Below are 16011 nucleotides of genomic sequence, written 5' to 3'. Positions count from 1 at the left end.
ACCCTGCCATAAATTTGCTTAGTCTTTAGAGGTGCTACTGGACTCTTGCTCTTTTCTACAGGTTAGAAAAGGAATTTGCAGAACTTCCTTAAGAGATAAAGAAATCAATGAACGCAGTCCACCCGTGCAATTAAAGTTAGATTTGATGGAGGCACATAACTAACTCTTTAGCCTTATCTAGAAGCGAGTCACCTTCAAATCCCTAAGTGGATAAGAGGGAAACACGAACAAATGAGTGTTATGCAAGGAAGTCTCCTGCCTGCACCATTACTGGGGCTATATATCGAAAACCTTAGAAAAGTAAGTGTGGGGCAGGAGAGGGGATGAAAATAACACTTCCCCTGCATATTGCAGACAGCTGGGTGGAGGATTGCTCTAAGAAGGCTCTACTGCTACAAAGCAGGAACCAGCTGGCTTTGAAGACAGCTGGTATTATTAACCTGCAGCATCAATAATGTGAATATTTCATGAATGATGATTTATCAACATTGTGCAAAGAAGTACATTTCCTTCATAAAAATTTCCATTCACATTTAGTTTTGAATACATGAAGCTGCCTTCAACTGAATCAGACCGCTGATCCATCTAAGTATTGCCTACTCAGACCAGCAGCCGCTCTCCATAGTCTCAGGCAGAGGTCTTTCACAGCCTGGTCCTTTTATAGCGGAGGTGCCGGGGATTGAACCTGGGATCTTCTGCATGCCAAACATGCCCCGCCACTGAGCCACAGCTCTAATTAGGTCCTAATTTCCCTAAGTTTTGAACACAATGTCAGTAGTAACTCTTGGGTTAACTGTCTCAAGCCCCACAGATTTCCCCCTTGTTATTCAGCTGCGCTAGCATTAATGGAATAATTACTGACCTCTATTTAGGTATGCAAGTTCTTCCCCATCGTTTTGCTATTCACAAGAGCTTTCACTTCTTAGAGCAAGTTATTAATTTTTAGAGGAAGCAGCTATAAATGGAGCAGGACTCAGGGGCATGAGCAGTTAGGAAAGAACAGGGTAAGGAAACCTAGCATCCCTCCCAAGTTAACAGAGCATATATTTTTTTGAAAAATCAAGATTTTGGTCATAAAAATAAAAATGAGTAACAACTTTTTATCTTGACATGTTTTATTACCTTTTGGGAAAGAAAATCAGGTGAGTGATACGATTTCTGCAACTAAGAAAACCTCTTCTCCCACATACTTTTTTTTTCTGCTCAAAAAGGTCACTGGTAACCAGGGCTTTTTTTGTAGCAGGAACTCTGTTTTGCATATTAAGCCACACACCCCTGATGCAGCCAGTCCTCAAAGATCTTACAATAAGCCCTGTAAGCTCTTGGAGGATTGGTTACATCAGGGGTATGCAAAGGAGTTCCTGTCAGAAAAAAAGCCCTTCCAGTAACCAACCTGCTTTTATATCTGTGGGGAACCTTTGTAAGCACTTGTGGAAGGGGGAGCAGGCTGAGAGGTGATCTTCTCAAGAACAAGGCACTGAACTAATCCATCTACTGCCTGCCATCTTTCTCCTAAAGATGAACTTCTCTCCCCCATGATAAGAACCCCTGCCCCTTCACTCTCACCCTCGGAGCACAGAGGGGGGGGGTAGACAATTAGGAAGGAGGGTGGTTCCTCAGCCCAGGAACTGTAGCAGGGGGACAGCTGGTGAGTCGGAGCCCTGAACTCACCAGACACCACCCCAGCCAGGGAAAGGTGCAGACTCCCACTAAAAGTGACTGTGGTCACTAGCTGAGCCCCACTGCCTGGCTGCTGCAGGAGGACAGGTGCCTCAGAAGGCCCTGAAGCACCAGCACTGTTCCCAGCGCTCCTCCTCTCTCTGCCTAATTGCCCAGTGCCAAGTAACAAGAGCTGTGTATGAGCTAGAGGTATATATCCATTCTGTTCCCATTGAGCAGAATGGGAGCTTTCTTATTGGCAGCCAGAGCTGCCTGTCAAGCTTTGGAGGGCTATTACAGGTGTTTCCAGACTGCGGAAGTCCATCCCCTGCCCCCGTTGCCTTGACAATTCATCAGCACCAGCCTGTCTAGCTCATGTACCCGTGCCTCAAACCTCACAAACATACATGGAAAAAATGGTGGTCCATGTGAGATGCGACCTCATGAACTAAGGTCTCACGAACTGGTTCGTGGTGAGGCTTGTGCTCATCCCTAGACGCAATCTGATTGTCATTCTGGGCTATCTTTGCTTGACAATCCTCACACTTTTTGAAAAGAACCATCCTACTGATTCTGTAGGTAAGAATTTTGAAGTTCATTGAAAACCTCACTGGAATTCATATTTGAGGCCTTGAAATGCTTGCACTGCCTCTGTCACTTGAGCCTTTGGGTAGGAAAGACAGAGGGAAGGAGCAGCACACCTGGAGCCTAGAAACTTCTTTAATATCTTGGAAGCGTATCTCTGTGACAGAAGACACAACGATGTGTCTCTACAAACAGTGCCTGTGGAATACCAGTCTCAGCTTTACTGAGTCACTGCCATTCCCTCCAAGCATGATGTATTCTGGGTAGAAATGCTGTATTCAAGGCTAACACTTTGGCAACCATTCATTCACCTTCCAGTGAGCAAATACAACTGTACATTATTTTCCTTGCAAGGAAAAAGAAACACATAAAAGTAGAAAAAACCAATAAGTGTAGACTAACTAGCATACAGCATACCAAAATTACTCTCTGTACTTACAAATATTTAACAAAAAGAGCTAGAGAAGTGCTTACAAAATACATTGTTGCATAATCAAAAGCTATTAACAGCTGCCAGTGGAAGAGGCAGAGAAACACTTCAGGTTTGCTGCATAAACCTATGGGACAAGCACCAAGTGTGCTAATATTTTATTCAAACACAGTGTAATTTCCAAGCCAAAAGACCAGTGGGGCAAGGAGAATGTAATGAAATACATTCTTCTCCCAAATCACACCATGGGAGCTGCTGCTCAGTAAGCTTGTATTGAATTTGTCAACGATGTGCATGAAGTCCAAGTAACCTTTCAGCTTCTTATAAGCAGTGATTAATCAACTTTGGAAGTCCATCTCAAGGAGATGTGAAGAACCTACTTTGGTCAAGGGCAGTCCACAATATGGCTTTGCCAAAAAAGAGTGCAATACATTATATTAAGCTGTATCAGATCCATCATCAGTTCCCATCTACATCCAGCTTTCCTTTGTGTGTGTGTGCCTGTGTGCATGCATGGAAATCATGGTGATTTCCGGCAACCCCTACTGAGGCATGGAGGACATTCAGAGAAGTGGCTTGATACAGGCTGCCTCTGCCTTCTGGGTCCTGGTATACGAAGGAAGTCTCTCACCCCAAGTACTTGCCAAGGGTGGCCCTGCTTAGCTTCTGACATTGGGCTTGAATTCAGCAATGTTTGAAAGACTAGCTAAGTGGCTAGAAAGTTAATCCCCCTCTTCTTGTACTGCTCAACTGTTCCCTCTCATCTGCCTGCATCCCTGGCCAAGTCAGCATCCCGGTGCACAGCACACATTACACAATGAACAAAAGGCACCCCCATTGTAAAAAAACCCCTAGGTGCTTGTAGAAGACTGCTTAAGCAATCTGAATTATTCTTCAACTACAACTTGATTATGAAGTCTGCCAAATTCAGTCCCTGGAAAAATCCTTAACTCGGGCTGGAGACAGAAAATTAAGTACTGCAGTACTTAAAATGAAACTGAACAATTACTCCATGCAGGACTTCAGATTGATACAGGAGTGTTTTACCTTATTGATCCTAAACTGAAATAACCCAGAGTTCAAGTGCTTCCTGGGGAACAAGACTCAACATCTGTCTTGAAGGACTTTTCTTACAACAATCGATTATTTGTTACTACATGGACTAAGCCAGCTGCAATATCCACAGTTCTTGCATTCTACCATCAGTGCAGGATCAGACCATCTAGTTCAGCATCCTGTCTCAGAAAGTGACCAGCCAACTGCTTTGGAGGGTCAACAAACAGAGCCAGCCTCATGGGTTCTACCTCTGCCCCACTGAATGTTCTTGTGCTCCCAAGTGGCAGTGTGCCATGTCAATTTATCTGCATAAATCTATATGTAAGATTGTTCGCCATTCACAGATAGATTGAGGGAACGTGAGATATTCTAGAAGATGCTGTCAATAAAACGTGTGGATGAGTTCAGCGCCACTGCCAGAAGGCTGCTATTCATCAGATGTGTCCATCAGACTTCACACACAAAACGTGTGCTATAAAGACACCTACCCAAAGCTGCCTGAGGGAGCCAGGAATGTTTGCATTCTTAACCTATAGCCAAAACCACAAATCCTGGTCAGCAACCTCTAGAGAGCACCCATTCTCCCTGCTTTGCAGCTCCAACAGGAGTTCTGCTGAATGTCCTGGAAAAACAGCTGCTGCTGAAGACTCTTCAGGCTGTCCAAGACATCTGGAGAGATATGCTCAGCATCTCTGTGGCTTTCCTGATCTTTTCCCTCCTCCTCCTCCTCCTCCTCTTCTTCAACAGGGCCATCTGAAGGCAAAGGAGAACATCTGGAAATGTAACCCTGGTCCGATTGCATTGACTGCCTCTGATCTTTGCGCATATCCTCGAAAACCAGGGGTGGCTCTTGTTCATTAACAACTTCCTGGCTGATAGGCGGTTCTGAAAACACAACGCTTTGGTGATAGAGAGAAAACATTAGTCCCTCCAGCTGTTGCCTTACATCATCTGGTAGGGGCTGGGCATTGGAGGATAGTTCTTCTTGAAGAACAACACTGTTCCTCCTTGGCATGCTCATCTCCAGCATTGGGTCTCCTCCTTCCAGCCAATCTTCGCTGGTCAACAGCTGATGGCTGATCACCTCTCTTTCTTCTGCAAGATCAACTAGCTCTACTACCTGGACTGGAGAAGTCTCGTCTTTTGCAGGAATGATCAGGGTTTGGAATGCCGGATGTTCTTGTGGAAGAAGCTGGGGAAGCAGCTTACAGGTTCCAAGCTCATCTTCATTGATGCAGAGGTTGACCAGGCAACAGCTGTTGGGCTCAGGCTCCCGTGGGAGTAGTTGCCGTTTCAAAATCCCCCCCCTGTCCAGCGTTAAATCCTCACAAAGCTCCCCATTCAGAGACTGCAGGTCATCCTCTCCCTCACAGCTAGTGTTTTCTTTTTCGAACCAATCAGGGTGCTCGACCTGCCATTCCTTGAACCTCTGCACAGCTTCTTTCAGTTTCCTGCCGCTCTGGCTTTCGGCAAACTTTTCAGCAGAGATCTCTGGAATCTGATGGACCCGCCCTGGCTCAAACTTCTCCATATCCTGAATCAGGAAGTAAACTTCTTCAAACTTGTCCATCAGCTGGTACTTGGAGGTGACGTTGAAGGGGTCTGGGATATCCCTTTCGTTGCTTATGCCCTCGAAATAGCAGACCAGGTATGTGCCGAAGCAAGCTGGCTGCTTGAAGTCTGGCAGGATCAGATTCAGAGCGGGAGTGAACATGTCTCCCATGGGCAGCAGGTTATCCTGTCTGAGAGAGACAGACCCTTCCTTATGCCCGAGCATGGCTTGCCACTTGGCTTGCGTACCTCGAGAACACAAGATAATGATCTTGGAGGAGTGGGCTTCCATTTCGTGCTTTTGGCGGGTGAGCCAGCGCATGGCTCCCACCTTGGAAATCTCATGATCCTCCAGCAGGTCCAAGACCGCCTCAGTTCCACACTCCGTGAACATGAACTGAGCAAACTTGATCACAATGTCGACATAGAGCTTGTGATCGGCAGAGTACACAATCCAAACCTTGCTGGGCTTCAGGAGTGGGGCGGGCTGTGACATGTGCAGCAGATCTGGAAAATGGGAGATATTACAAAACCTCATTAGGGTCACTGCACTCCATATATGGCAAACAAGGGAAGAAAGGGACAAGTACGTCAGGTAAGGTATAGCTTAACACAGGTTAAACCAACCACATTTAGTAGTTAAGAGGATGACCCTCCACATCTCAGTTCATTCACACATTGGTTTAAGATCAACAAGGATAGCAGAGATAATATTTGTTCCAGGAACAGAGGGAATCCTACGGTTGCATAACAGGCAGTGTGTTTTGAGGCCACTAAGCAGTAAAAAAAACCCCCTTTATTAAGAGGCTAAATAAAACCAGAATGGGGAGTGCAGAAGGTAGGGGTCTTCCAGAAAGCAAGACTGTGTTTCTCCCTCCCTAGCTCTCTCACACACTCATATGGAGAGGCCTGGCTCCAGCATCTTTGTTCTGCAAGTGATTCTCTCCAGTGGTAGAAAGATGCTCCTCTGCCACACAGCATGCTCCTCTGATGTTAGGCATTCCCAATAGGCCAGTGGTGTTCAAGTGGCTCCAGGAGAAAAGCATGTGTGGAGCAAAGCCACAGTCCAAGTCATAGTCTCCAGCCCTGGGTTTCCTTTTATATTCACCTTGCAAAAATATTCCAAATGCCTCAAATCTATGAAACGAACTACCCTTCCAAGTTCATGTTCGGCGCAAAATCATGTACTGCCTGTTATTTAACAGCATTATATCCAACATAGAATAAAGCAGTATTTTAATCCCTCTAGTGCTAGAGATATTCCTAAACCTTTAGGACACAGCAGTATCCTTTCTACTGCAATCCAGGAAACTCTGCTACTTTTTTGTACTAAAAATTAAGTGCCCAGCAGTGCAACCCAATGCAGTTACTCCAGTCTAAGTCTACTGCTCTCTACAGACCAAGACTGGAGTAACTCTACACTATTATGAAATGGCACACCCTAAGCAGGGTTACTTTGAAGTCAGTGGATATAACATTACTTAAGATTGTGCTGAAAGCTTAACTGATTACTGATTAGTTTTAAAAAAAAGTTTTCTTGAAGAACAAAATTACAGACCAAAAAGAACAAAATTACAGCCAGGCCCATCTTCATTATATCAGTGGAAACCCAGCATTTCCCACAACTTTGTTTCATGATGTAAAGAGTCGCAGGTGCCCATAATATTTCACAACCTTGCTGAAAAGTAATAAAGGATACAAGACCTCACAGCTCTTGATAGCTCTCTGGTTTTAGAAACTTAACCTTGCCCCCATTCTGATAATTTAACCCAGGGTCCTAGACTGTAAAACTGAACTAGAGAGGCAAAATTCCCTTACCATGGTGTGCACCATCATCACTACTTGTTCCAGAAAGTGGTCCTGGGCAGGGAAAAAACAAAATAAGGAGAACATTTAATCTTGATCTAGGAATGACAATTTTGTTGAAGGCTATGAGGTGTTAGCAGTTCTAGGACCCAGCAGCCAGCCAGCCAGCCAGCCATCAGCTGAATTGTTTGAGAGGTGAGCTTGGAGGAGTGGAACGAAGAAATGATGAGCAATTTATCACTCAGTTTGTTCTCAGTGCCAAAGTCTTTGTCCTTGCTCTCCTTCAAGCTTCCCTGACCTTGAAAACATGCACAAGGCTCCTGTAATGTATGTTTCTTTATGCAATGTAAGTAACCACTCAAGTACCCTGGATTTAAGCCCAGGGAATAAAACGGACAATTAATATGGAGGTAGTAAGGCAGAGAGGTAGATTACTTCAAAAATTTGAGGAACTAGAGACTTGGAACATACAGTAAAGAATCAGATCTAGCATATCATTCTGGCAAAAAGACCGGACTATTCTCACTGCAAATGCATTGGAATGCTGATCTATCTTAAAGGTTCATTGTGAAGATACCAAGATAGACTGAGTTTTGTTGAACAATGAATAATAGATAATGGGGTTTAAGATAGTTTTGGACCAAGTAAGGAATTCCAGTTGCTCACTTTACACCAAACTACTGCAGAAAGCTGAGTACCCAACAACAGGCTGTTCTATGGTTATGCGTGTAAATGACAAGGTGACTGACCCTCCCTGCCCCGTTTTTAGCACGCTTCATACCTTTATATCTCCGAGCATGGCAAAAAACCCAAGCAACGATAGTCCCGACTACTAAAAAGCAGACAAGAGTGCTGCACCAGGACACCCATACTGAAGAATCTGCAACACGGGAAGATATTTTCATCACTGTATTTATCAAACAATGACATTCTGACAAAAATGGTTCAGAACGAATGGGGAGGGAGCACCTTCACTCAAAGCGCAAGCTGGGATCCAGTTAAATAACATATGTCATCAGTGTAAATAAAACTATGTGGGCTAGCAGATTTTAAAAAGAAGGGCTGGATAAATATCCAGGGCTGCTAGTTTCTGTATCAACATGAAGTTTTCAGGGTTTTTTTGTAAACAATACTTTCTCCCACGATCTCTCTTCTCTCAGTCTGCGTTGAACTAGACTAGCTTAGGTCTGTGATCTTTTTCCTTATATGGTTTATTCCTCCACTCTGGCTATTACTTGAAATTGTTCCCTGTATGAACAGCGAACTGCTATGCTTCAAGACCCTGACCGGGTTCAGACATGCATGAAACCCTAGTTAACAAACCTTAGATTATTTATAACGAGTTGTCTGAACTCTGTTGTCTAGCTACATGTAGTCAGTTGGGCTTTCTTATACAATCCCAAGGTCTCCCCCCCACCCCCCCTGTCAAGTCACAGCTGATTTATGGTGAGTGATGCTGTGAGGATTTCAAGGCAAGAGACATTCTGAAGTGGTTTGCCGTTGCCTGCCTCTGCGTTGCAACCCTGGACTTCCTTGGTGGTCTCCCATCCAAATACTAAACAGGGCCAACCCTGTTAAGCCTCTGAGATCTGATGAGACTGAGCTAGCCTGGCCCATCCAGGTAAGGACAAAGCTGGTTTAACCCACCAGTTACTCTTTCACATTAAATACAGGCATGGAATCCTGCCCAACCCCCAGCTTGTCACTTGATTAGCCTAGGAAAAGTGCCTTACAAAGCCTCCTCAAAAACTTAAAATACAGCATGTTGCCATAGGTGGTGTTTTTAATCCGTGCTCATCTGACAGGCACAGAAACACTGGCATACTGCATCCCAAGGGCAGCTCGAAGCATTCTCCTCCTCCCCAAAGGACCCTTCTCCTGTGACATTCTACAGGTCAGGCAGGTTTCCAGAGGCAGCACAACACTACAGCAGTCTGCCTTGACGCTAAGGTGGGCAAACAGTGACACAGATGTGGGAGAGCATGCAGCATCTTCTGTCTATGCAATACGGACCTCCCCAGATGTGCCTTGAAGCTGCTAGGTATGAAGCAGGTTGCAGAAACAGCCTCTGCCACTTGCTTCAGTGCCAATGAAAATGGCATGGGAGTGAGCAAGGAACATTCCTCCTTAAGTCATCCATGGAGTAAACTGCTTCTCTCTCCAGTCCTGCCTTGCCACTATCATAGTGCAAGGCATGCTCTGGAGCCTGCATGTGGAATGAGGATGCAACCATGGGATGAAATCTGTGGGTAAGTAGGTGGGTTCTTGAAAGTACGGGCAAAATTGTACATGCCTGATGTTCTGGTCTGAGGAAAGGGTTAATGTGAAAAGCTTTAACAATAAGGCCTTGTGGGATTTCAGCTTCTCTCTGCCTTCATAGTGTCAGCCCTCAATGATAAATGACTTGTTGACACAGTAAAGCCTTTGCCTTCGGCTGGTGTTTTAATGCAGGTAGGCTTCTGAACAGAAGGCTGGAGAAAATGGAACCAGAATTTGTTGAAACAAACCAGGACTGATCAAGTGGAATCCTGGTTTCACAAACTACAGTTAAAACAGGCCACATTTTTGTGCTATGCCGGTTCAGATGTAACCATGGTCCAATCAAACAAACTATGGTTAGTGTGAACGCATGAATGCGGGCCACTCCACTAACTATGGTTAGTGCGGTGACATTAAAACAAGATCTGAACAATGACTTTAAGCGGGTTTAATTCAACCACAGTTACGTTTCATCAATGGTTTATGTGTGACGTATGGCTTGTTCCCTGGTACCATTCTTCCAGTAACACAAGCTGGGATGCTGGCACTGGCAGAGGCAGACTGGGATCTCAGTGACTGCTTGCAAGAGAAATGCCAGTTCCACAAGTTAACCCAGGTTAAAATAAACCATGGCTTTGCGTTATGCGAAATTAACCCAAGTCTCCACACTACAAAACAATTTCTGCTACTCTTGTGAACAGAAAGGGATTTCTGCCTCATTTCAATTATTTTGAGGCAGCTGCTTACGTGACTCTTGGGCTAAAGCTTCATCTTTTAGAGGCAGGTGTCTGTGCCAGTCCTCCAGATATTCCATGTTTCCTTGGTGCCCAGTTTCTTTCCCACATTTATTGTTTTGCTACCTGACGTTACTTTAACATTTATGTACATAAAAACTGTGCACTTTAGCCAGGACAGTGCAGTTCTTAAAGAGGTTCTGCCTCTGGTGGGCCTTTAAATAGAAGTGATAGCCATCCTCTGGCTGTACGAGCTTAAACAAAAGTCGTACCAGTTGTAGGCATTCCGTCATCATTTTTTGTAGGGAGGAAAGCAGGTGGAGGACATGGGATGGAAGCAAAATGCCTTCGACAATCTGTGCCACAAGCAGCAAAGAATGGCTGGATCTGAATGCAAAAGAAAGGAGAGGACAACTTTAGCAGTTACTCTGATTTGATCCCCAGTTAACCTGATGCAAGTTCTGAAACCAGAGCAGAAATTGCTGGCTTGTGTCTCCAGCATGACAACTTTTACTAGGAAGGTCACCAAGGGTATGTTCTTTGTTCAGGATCCCTCAAGTTAGAAACCATTCCATTTTTTTCCTTTTCAAATTTAAGCAATGCCCAGAAATGACACTAAATGTAGAGCACCATTTCAGGTTATACTGTGGAAGAGGACAAAGGGGAAGGATGGTGGCTCAGGGGTAGAGCATCTGCTTGGTAAGCAGAAGGTCCCAGGTTCAATCCCCGGCATCTCCAACTAAAAAGAGTCCAGGCAAATGGGTGCGAAAAATCTTAGCTTGAGACCCTGGAGAGCCGCTGCCAGTCTGAGTAGACAATACTGACTTTGATGGACCCAGGAGGGTCTGATTCAGTAGAAAGCAGCTTCATATGTTCAAAGCTTCCACTGGTCATAGCAAAAATTTTAAGACACGTTTAAGATGAAATCGCAATCTGCACTTTCGTTGTGACAATTTTTTATGCCTCATAACCAGAAATAAGATGCTTTTGAGCAATAATTACACACGTCTGAAGCAGGGGGTTTTTTTGGAGCAGGAACTTCCTTGCAGGTCAAAATACCCCCGATGTAGCCAATCCTCCTGGAGCTTACAGTAGAAGAATTGGATTTATATTGGAATATTGGATTTCTATCCTGCCCTCCACTCTGAATCTCAGAGCAACTCACAATCTCCTTTATCTTCCTCCCCCACAACAGACACCCTGTGAGGTGGGTGGGGCTGAGAAAGCTTTCACAGCAGTTGCCCTTTCAAGGACAACTCTTGCAAAAGCTATGCCTGACCCAAGGCCATTCCAGCAGCTGTAAGTGGAGGAGTTGGGAATCAAACTTGGTTCTCCCACATAAGAGTCTGCACACTAAACCACTACAACAAACTGGCTCTGTACTAGTAGTCCCTGTACTAAGAGCCCTGTAAGCTCTTGGAGGACTGGCTACATCAGGGATGTGTGGCCTAATATGCAAATGAGTTCTGGCTACCAAAAAAGCCCTGGTCTGAAGCAGAAAATGAGAGGAGATCCAATGCTGCCATTCATAAATGGTGCCCCTGAAACCAAATGATGCATTCCAGTGCTTTCATATTAAGCTTTCACTCCGCTGAGTGACTTACAGGTAACTAAAAGAGATTAAACAAAGAAAAAAAAGGAAGAGAAATTCCTTTGAATTATTGTACATTAAGGAAACAACCCATCGCAAGACAAACAAACCAAGCAAAACAGGAAAATACAGATCTTTAATCAGATAACCATTGTGATCCTTGCCACACTTAACCTGATATAACGGGGCAGATCATGGTTCTTCTAGCCCCTTTGTGGTTCTCCAGCCTTTCTGCTTAGAAACGGATATAGTATGATGATCATTCACATGAACTCTCCCCCATCCTTCATTTGAAGAAATGCATCAGGCAACCTACCTCCACTTTGTATGAGCAACAAGCCTTCAAGTTTCTCTCTATTTCTATGGTGACATTCAGCCGCGGCTGCAGCTCTTCCTGCAGAAGCCAGGTTGAAAAAGAGTATGAGATTAAACCAGAAGACAGCCCATACAGTGGCACTAAAGAAAAATGATGGATAATGTGAAAACACCGCTGACATTCCTACAGGTGCTTTGTGAGTTCAAGTGGGTTTAGGAACAGAAACGGGGGCCTAGCGCAGAGGACAAGTAGAATTTATTACAAACGCTATGACAAGAACAAATAGAGAGTCTAGTGATGCCTTTAAGACAGTATTTTATCCCAACGTAAGCTTTTTTGGACTGTAGCCCACTTCTGCAGATATAGTAAGTGGCTCCTCACTATGCAGTAATTGCACTGAAAGAAGAGGGCTCTAGTCCCTGAAAGCTTACATTGGGATAAAACAAGTGTTAATTCTTAAAGTGCCACATGATTTTTTTTTTAATACAACAGGCTAAATGGGTGTGGTTCTGGAATTCTGACAGAAATAGTGTACCAACAGCCCCAAACCCAAAACTCCTTAAAAATGCATTCATGAGTGCGAGTTCAGCATCAGGTAAGGACATCAAGGCACTGTACATTATCCTTCCCAGTTTTGGGGTCAGATCCCATCTTTAATCTTAAGTGCTTTAAATGACAAAACCAGTCATGACAGTAGAAAGCCAGCAGGAGGCTGGGGGCTACCCAATACTTTGCAGAGAGTGCCACATGTATCGTTATCTGGCCACAGGCCAAGTTTGTGGGTGTGAGTTCAATGCATAGCATCCTTAGCTCTCAGCAGCCAGGTTTGTTCCTTTAAGGTCTCCTCACTGCGGGAAGGGGGGAGAGAGAGAGGTATTTGGATGAGACCTTAAGGTACCTGCTGTTTTGTTCCCATGCCAACAGCTTCTCTGCTGCTGCAGAGACTGAGGTAGAAGGGCATCAGGCTGAGGAGGGGGGAAATGATTCCTTAGAAGGGACTCTTTCCCCATATGACAAGCAGATATCCTTGCATATTGAGGATACTCTCTAGGGCTGGGGAAGGGCAGGAGACTCCATCATGTAGCAAAAAGGGAGATGTTCAAGTATGTGCTCTGATACAGACACTGAAAAGCAGCTCTCAGTAGCACTAATAACTAGAAATTTATTCATTAATTTATGATACTTATGGCCAACCTTTCTCACTGGGACTCAAGGTAGAAAGCGAGTCAATACAATCAACAAGATGGGATTAAGGTGGCATTTAAGCTGTGAGGACTGGAGCCCACGTTCTGATGGCAACCCCAAGTGATTGATTACCTCTGAGATCTCTTTTGTGCTTGTCTTGCATTCCTTTTCATCTTGAAAACTGATCACACGGATGCAATACCTGGCTGGATCCAGTGCTGGGTTAAAGCTCACCACAACAGAATCATCACCTAGGCTTGTCCCTTCAATGTCTGGCTCCCACAGGCTACCTATATGTAAACAAAACCATTACAAACGCCTGAATATAAAAAATGAGTTTAATTTTACTCTTAGTTGAAAGATCATGAAACAGCCTACAAAGATTAAAATATAATGATGGAATAAAACTAATAATAAAAATCCTAGCATAAAATCTACCAAACAAAACAGTCATCTCTGCAAATCAGCACTGCAGGGCTGTAAACGTCCAACAAAAAAAGAGTGGTGAGATAAATCACAAGAAATAGCCATTAAAACTACTATTACTGTAACAAGGAACATCTCAGTGGACTGCTAAGTCATTTTCTACATGTCAAACTGTAAATGACCACCACTTGTGATGAAATACTACCTATTTGCAGACATGGAGCAGTCATTTTCATGGCAGGATTCGTGCAACCTGCAACAAAAAGCGACTTGTTAGAAGAGTTGCGCTTATTCATGGAAAAGATATGGGAGAATAAGTAGTAATGCCTAGCAAGAAGAGATCAGACAAGGATTGTCAACACATTAAGGGTCTGATGGAAGTAGGGAGCCTCTAAGATACCTGTGAGGACCAAAAAAGCAGTGGCTAGATCTGAAGCTTGGTTTGGCAATAAAACTGCAAATTTTCTACTAAAAGACAACTACAGTGAGTGAGCTAGGTTACTCAGGTCTGCCTCCATCCTATTATGCAAAACATTTATATGAAGGATTTTAATGAAAGGGAGCTAATGGATAAAAATGGGAGAAATGAACAGTGGTTCAGTCAATAATGGCCAGTTTACACACCAACTGAATAAGAACATTGCAAGATTTGCCCCCCCCCCTTTAATAGATTAGGCACTGTATGTTACCTAAACCATGAAATAACATAACAGATCACTGAGGCTAAAGATCTCCTCCAGATTAATATCAAGATGAGCAATCAAATACTTTAGTTTAGCAAAAAGCTACTAATACCACGGTTCTAAAAGATCACTTGAAACAGGTCCTGTTGGTTTGGGATTGAGATGTGGCCAGAGATGCAGAAACCTGAATGCCCACTGGCATCTAGAATCCAGCAATGGTAAGGAAAAAGAGACTCTGACCTCATAAGTTTTTCTTTCCTTGACAATCCCAGACTGCATAGAATCCTTCCAATGCAATTAATGGCTAGTATCAAAGCTGCACAGGATTAGGAAGGGTGCACAGATGGTAGACAGGGAGGGAGACTATCTATGAATCAGTGGCAGTAGCACTGCCAGTGGCAGCTTCATATTCCCACTGAGGGACTGGATCTGTGAAGTCCTCACATATAAGGTACCAGCAGAAGTCACTCATGGTGACTCACCATAGAGCTCAAATTATATTGTATGTGACCAGAGCATCTGAGGAAAAAAGCCAGGGCTGCATTTAGACACTGCAGCTTTTATTGTTTTTATGCTGCCATGGTTTTTATTGTTGCTATTATTTCATTCTTGACCAGAATTTTATGCTGTGGATTTGTACTGCCATTAATGTTTTGTTACAGACTCCATCGATGACTATGTTTATGAATGCAGGATATAAAATGTTACTTTAAAAAAACAAAAAGAAAACAGGGCAAAATTTACTCAGGTAACTTTTCTTTGAAAACAAAGAGTAAAAATTACTCAGGTACCTTACCAAATTGTTAGTGGTCCAAAACTGCATCCCTTTCTTCAGCTATGAACTCTTCAATGTCTTGACTATTGTAACATCTCTTTTCTTATTCTTCCCATTTCATACTCAACTTTTTCTGTATCTGAGAAGTACCTTCACACACACTTGCCTCTCAGCCTTCCTGTCCTACAAGTTACTTCTCCAGTCCCATCCTTCTCAGGCTTCTTTCATATTTACCTCTGAGCAAGATCTGTCTTAACACTTTCTGTGTTTAAGCTGCAGGTGCTATACAAGTAATAGAATACTGGTATCTTCATCCAGGAACATCTGAGTCTAAGCCCTATTCTACAGTGTATCAGCTTGTAAAATAAGTCTACAGCAACAAATGTCACCATCATCATTACAAGAAGAGTTCTTACCTGGTACTGTATATGACTGGTTTCTGTAATTTTGGTCACCATCAGTGCTTAATTTGGGCAGGTGATGGACAGTGACTTGGTATCTCTGACCTGGCTGCACCACAAAATGATTGAAAGAGAAATTCCACTGAAAGACACAAGCATACATATCATAAGAACATAAGAGAAGCCATGTTGGATCAGGCCAATGGCCCATCCAGTCCAACTCTCTGTGTCACACAGTGGCCAAAGAAACCCAGACGCCATCAGACTTTTACATTCAATCTCACCCTGTTTCCCTCCTCTTTACAGCCCCTATGCCAATGGCTTTGCATGCACAGGCACAATGATCATCAGCTGAGCACTGGTGATTGAAGAGGACCCCCCTTTCTCCATTAGCAGAGAAGCTGGTTGGATCAAGTCTATACAAAATGGGGCTCTTTCATATATTCTTAAATGCATCTGTACACTGTTGATTTCCTGCTACATTAGGCCCATGACAGCAAAACAAATTCACAAAGAGGATAGGGGAAGAGGCAGTTAGTGAGCAGCCACATATA

At 43.8% G+C, this 16011-nt stretch overlaps 1 protein-coding gene across 1 annotated transcript in view; it reads right to left on the bottom strand.

The window, feature by feature from the left end:
- Positions 1 to 1097: 1097 nt before the first annotated feature.
- Positions 1098 to 16011, bottom strand: part of IL17RA (interleukin 17 receptor A) — a 41439-nt gene continuing 26525 nt past the window's right edge. The window contains exons 5-12 of the mRNA XM_060245781.1: positions 15473 to 15599; positions 13804 to 13851; positions 13305 to 13462; positions 11988 to 12065; positions 10353 to 10467; positions 7869 to 7967; positions 7100 to 7141; positions 1098 to 5788 (exon numbers count right to left, since the gene is read on the bottom strand). Coding sequence (XP_060101764.1) covers positions 4296 to 5788; positions 7100 to 7141; positions 7869 to 7967; positions 10353 to 10467; positions 11988 to 12065; positions 13305 to 13462; positions 13804 to 13851; positions 15473 to 15599 — 2160 coding nt within the window. The 3' untranslated portion in view covers positions 1098 to 4295. The remainder of the gene's footprint in view (positions 5789 to 7099; positions 7142 to 7868; positions 7968 to 10352; positions 10468 to 11987; positions 12066 to 13304; positions 13463 to 13803; positions 13852 to 15472; positions 15600 to 16011) is intronic.

This window comes from Heteronotia binoei, chromosome 8 (assembly GCF_032191835.1).
Source record: "Heteronotia binoei isolate CCM8104 ecotype False Entrance Well chromosome 8, APGP_CSIRO_Hbin_v1, whole genome shotgun sequence".
NCBI lineage: Eukaryota > Metazoa > Chordata > Lepidosauria > Squamata > Gekkonidae > Heteronotia > Heteronotia binoei.
The sequence above is the reverse complement of the archived record's forward strand: the minus strand, read 5'-3'. Positions and strand labels throughout refer to the sequence as shown.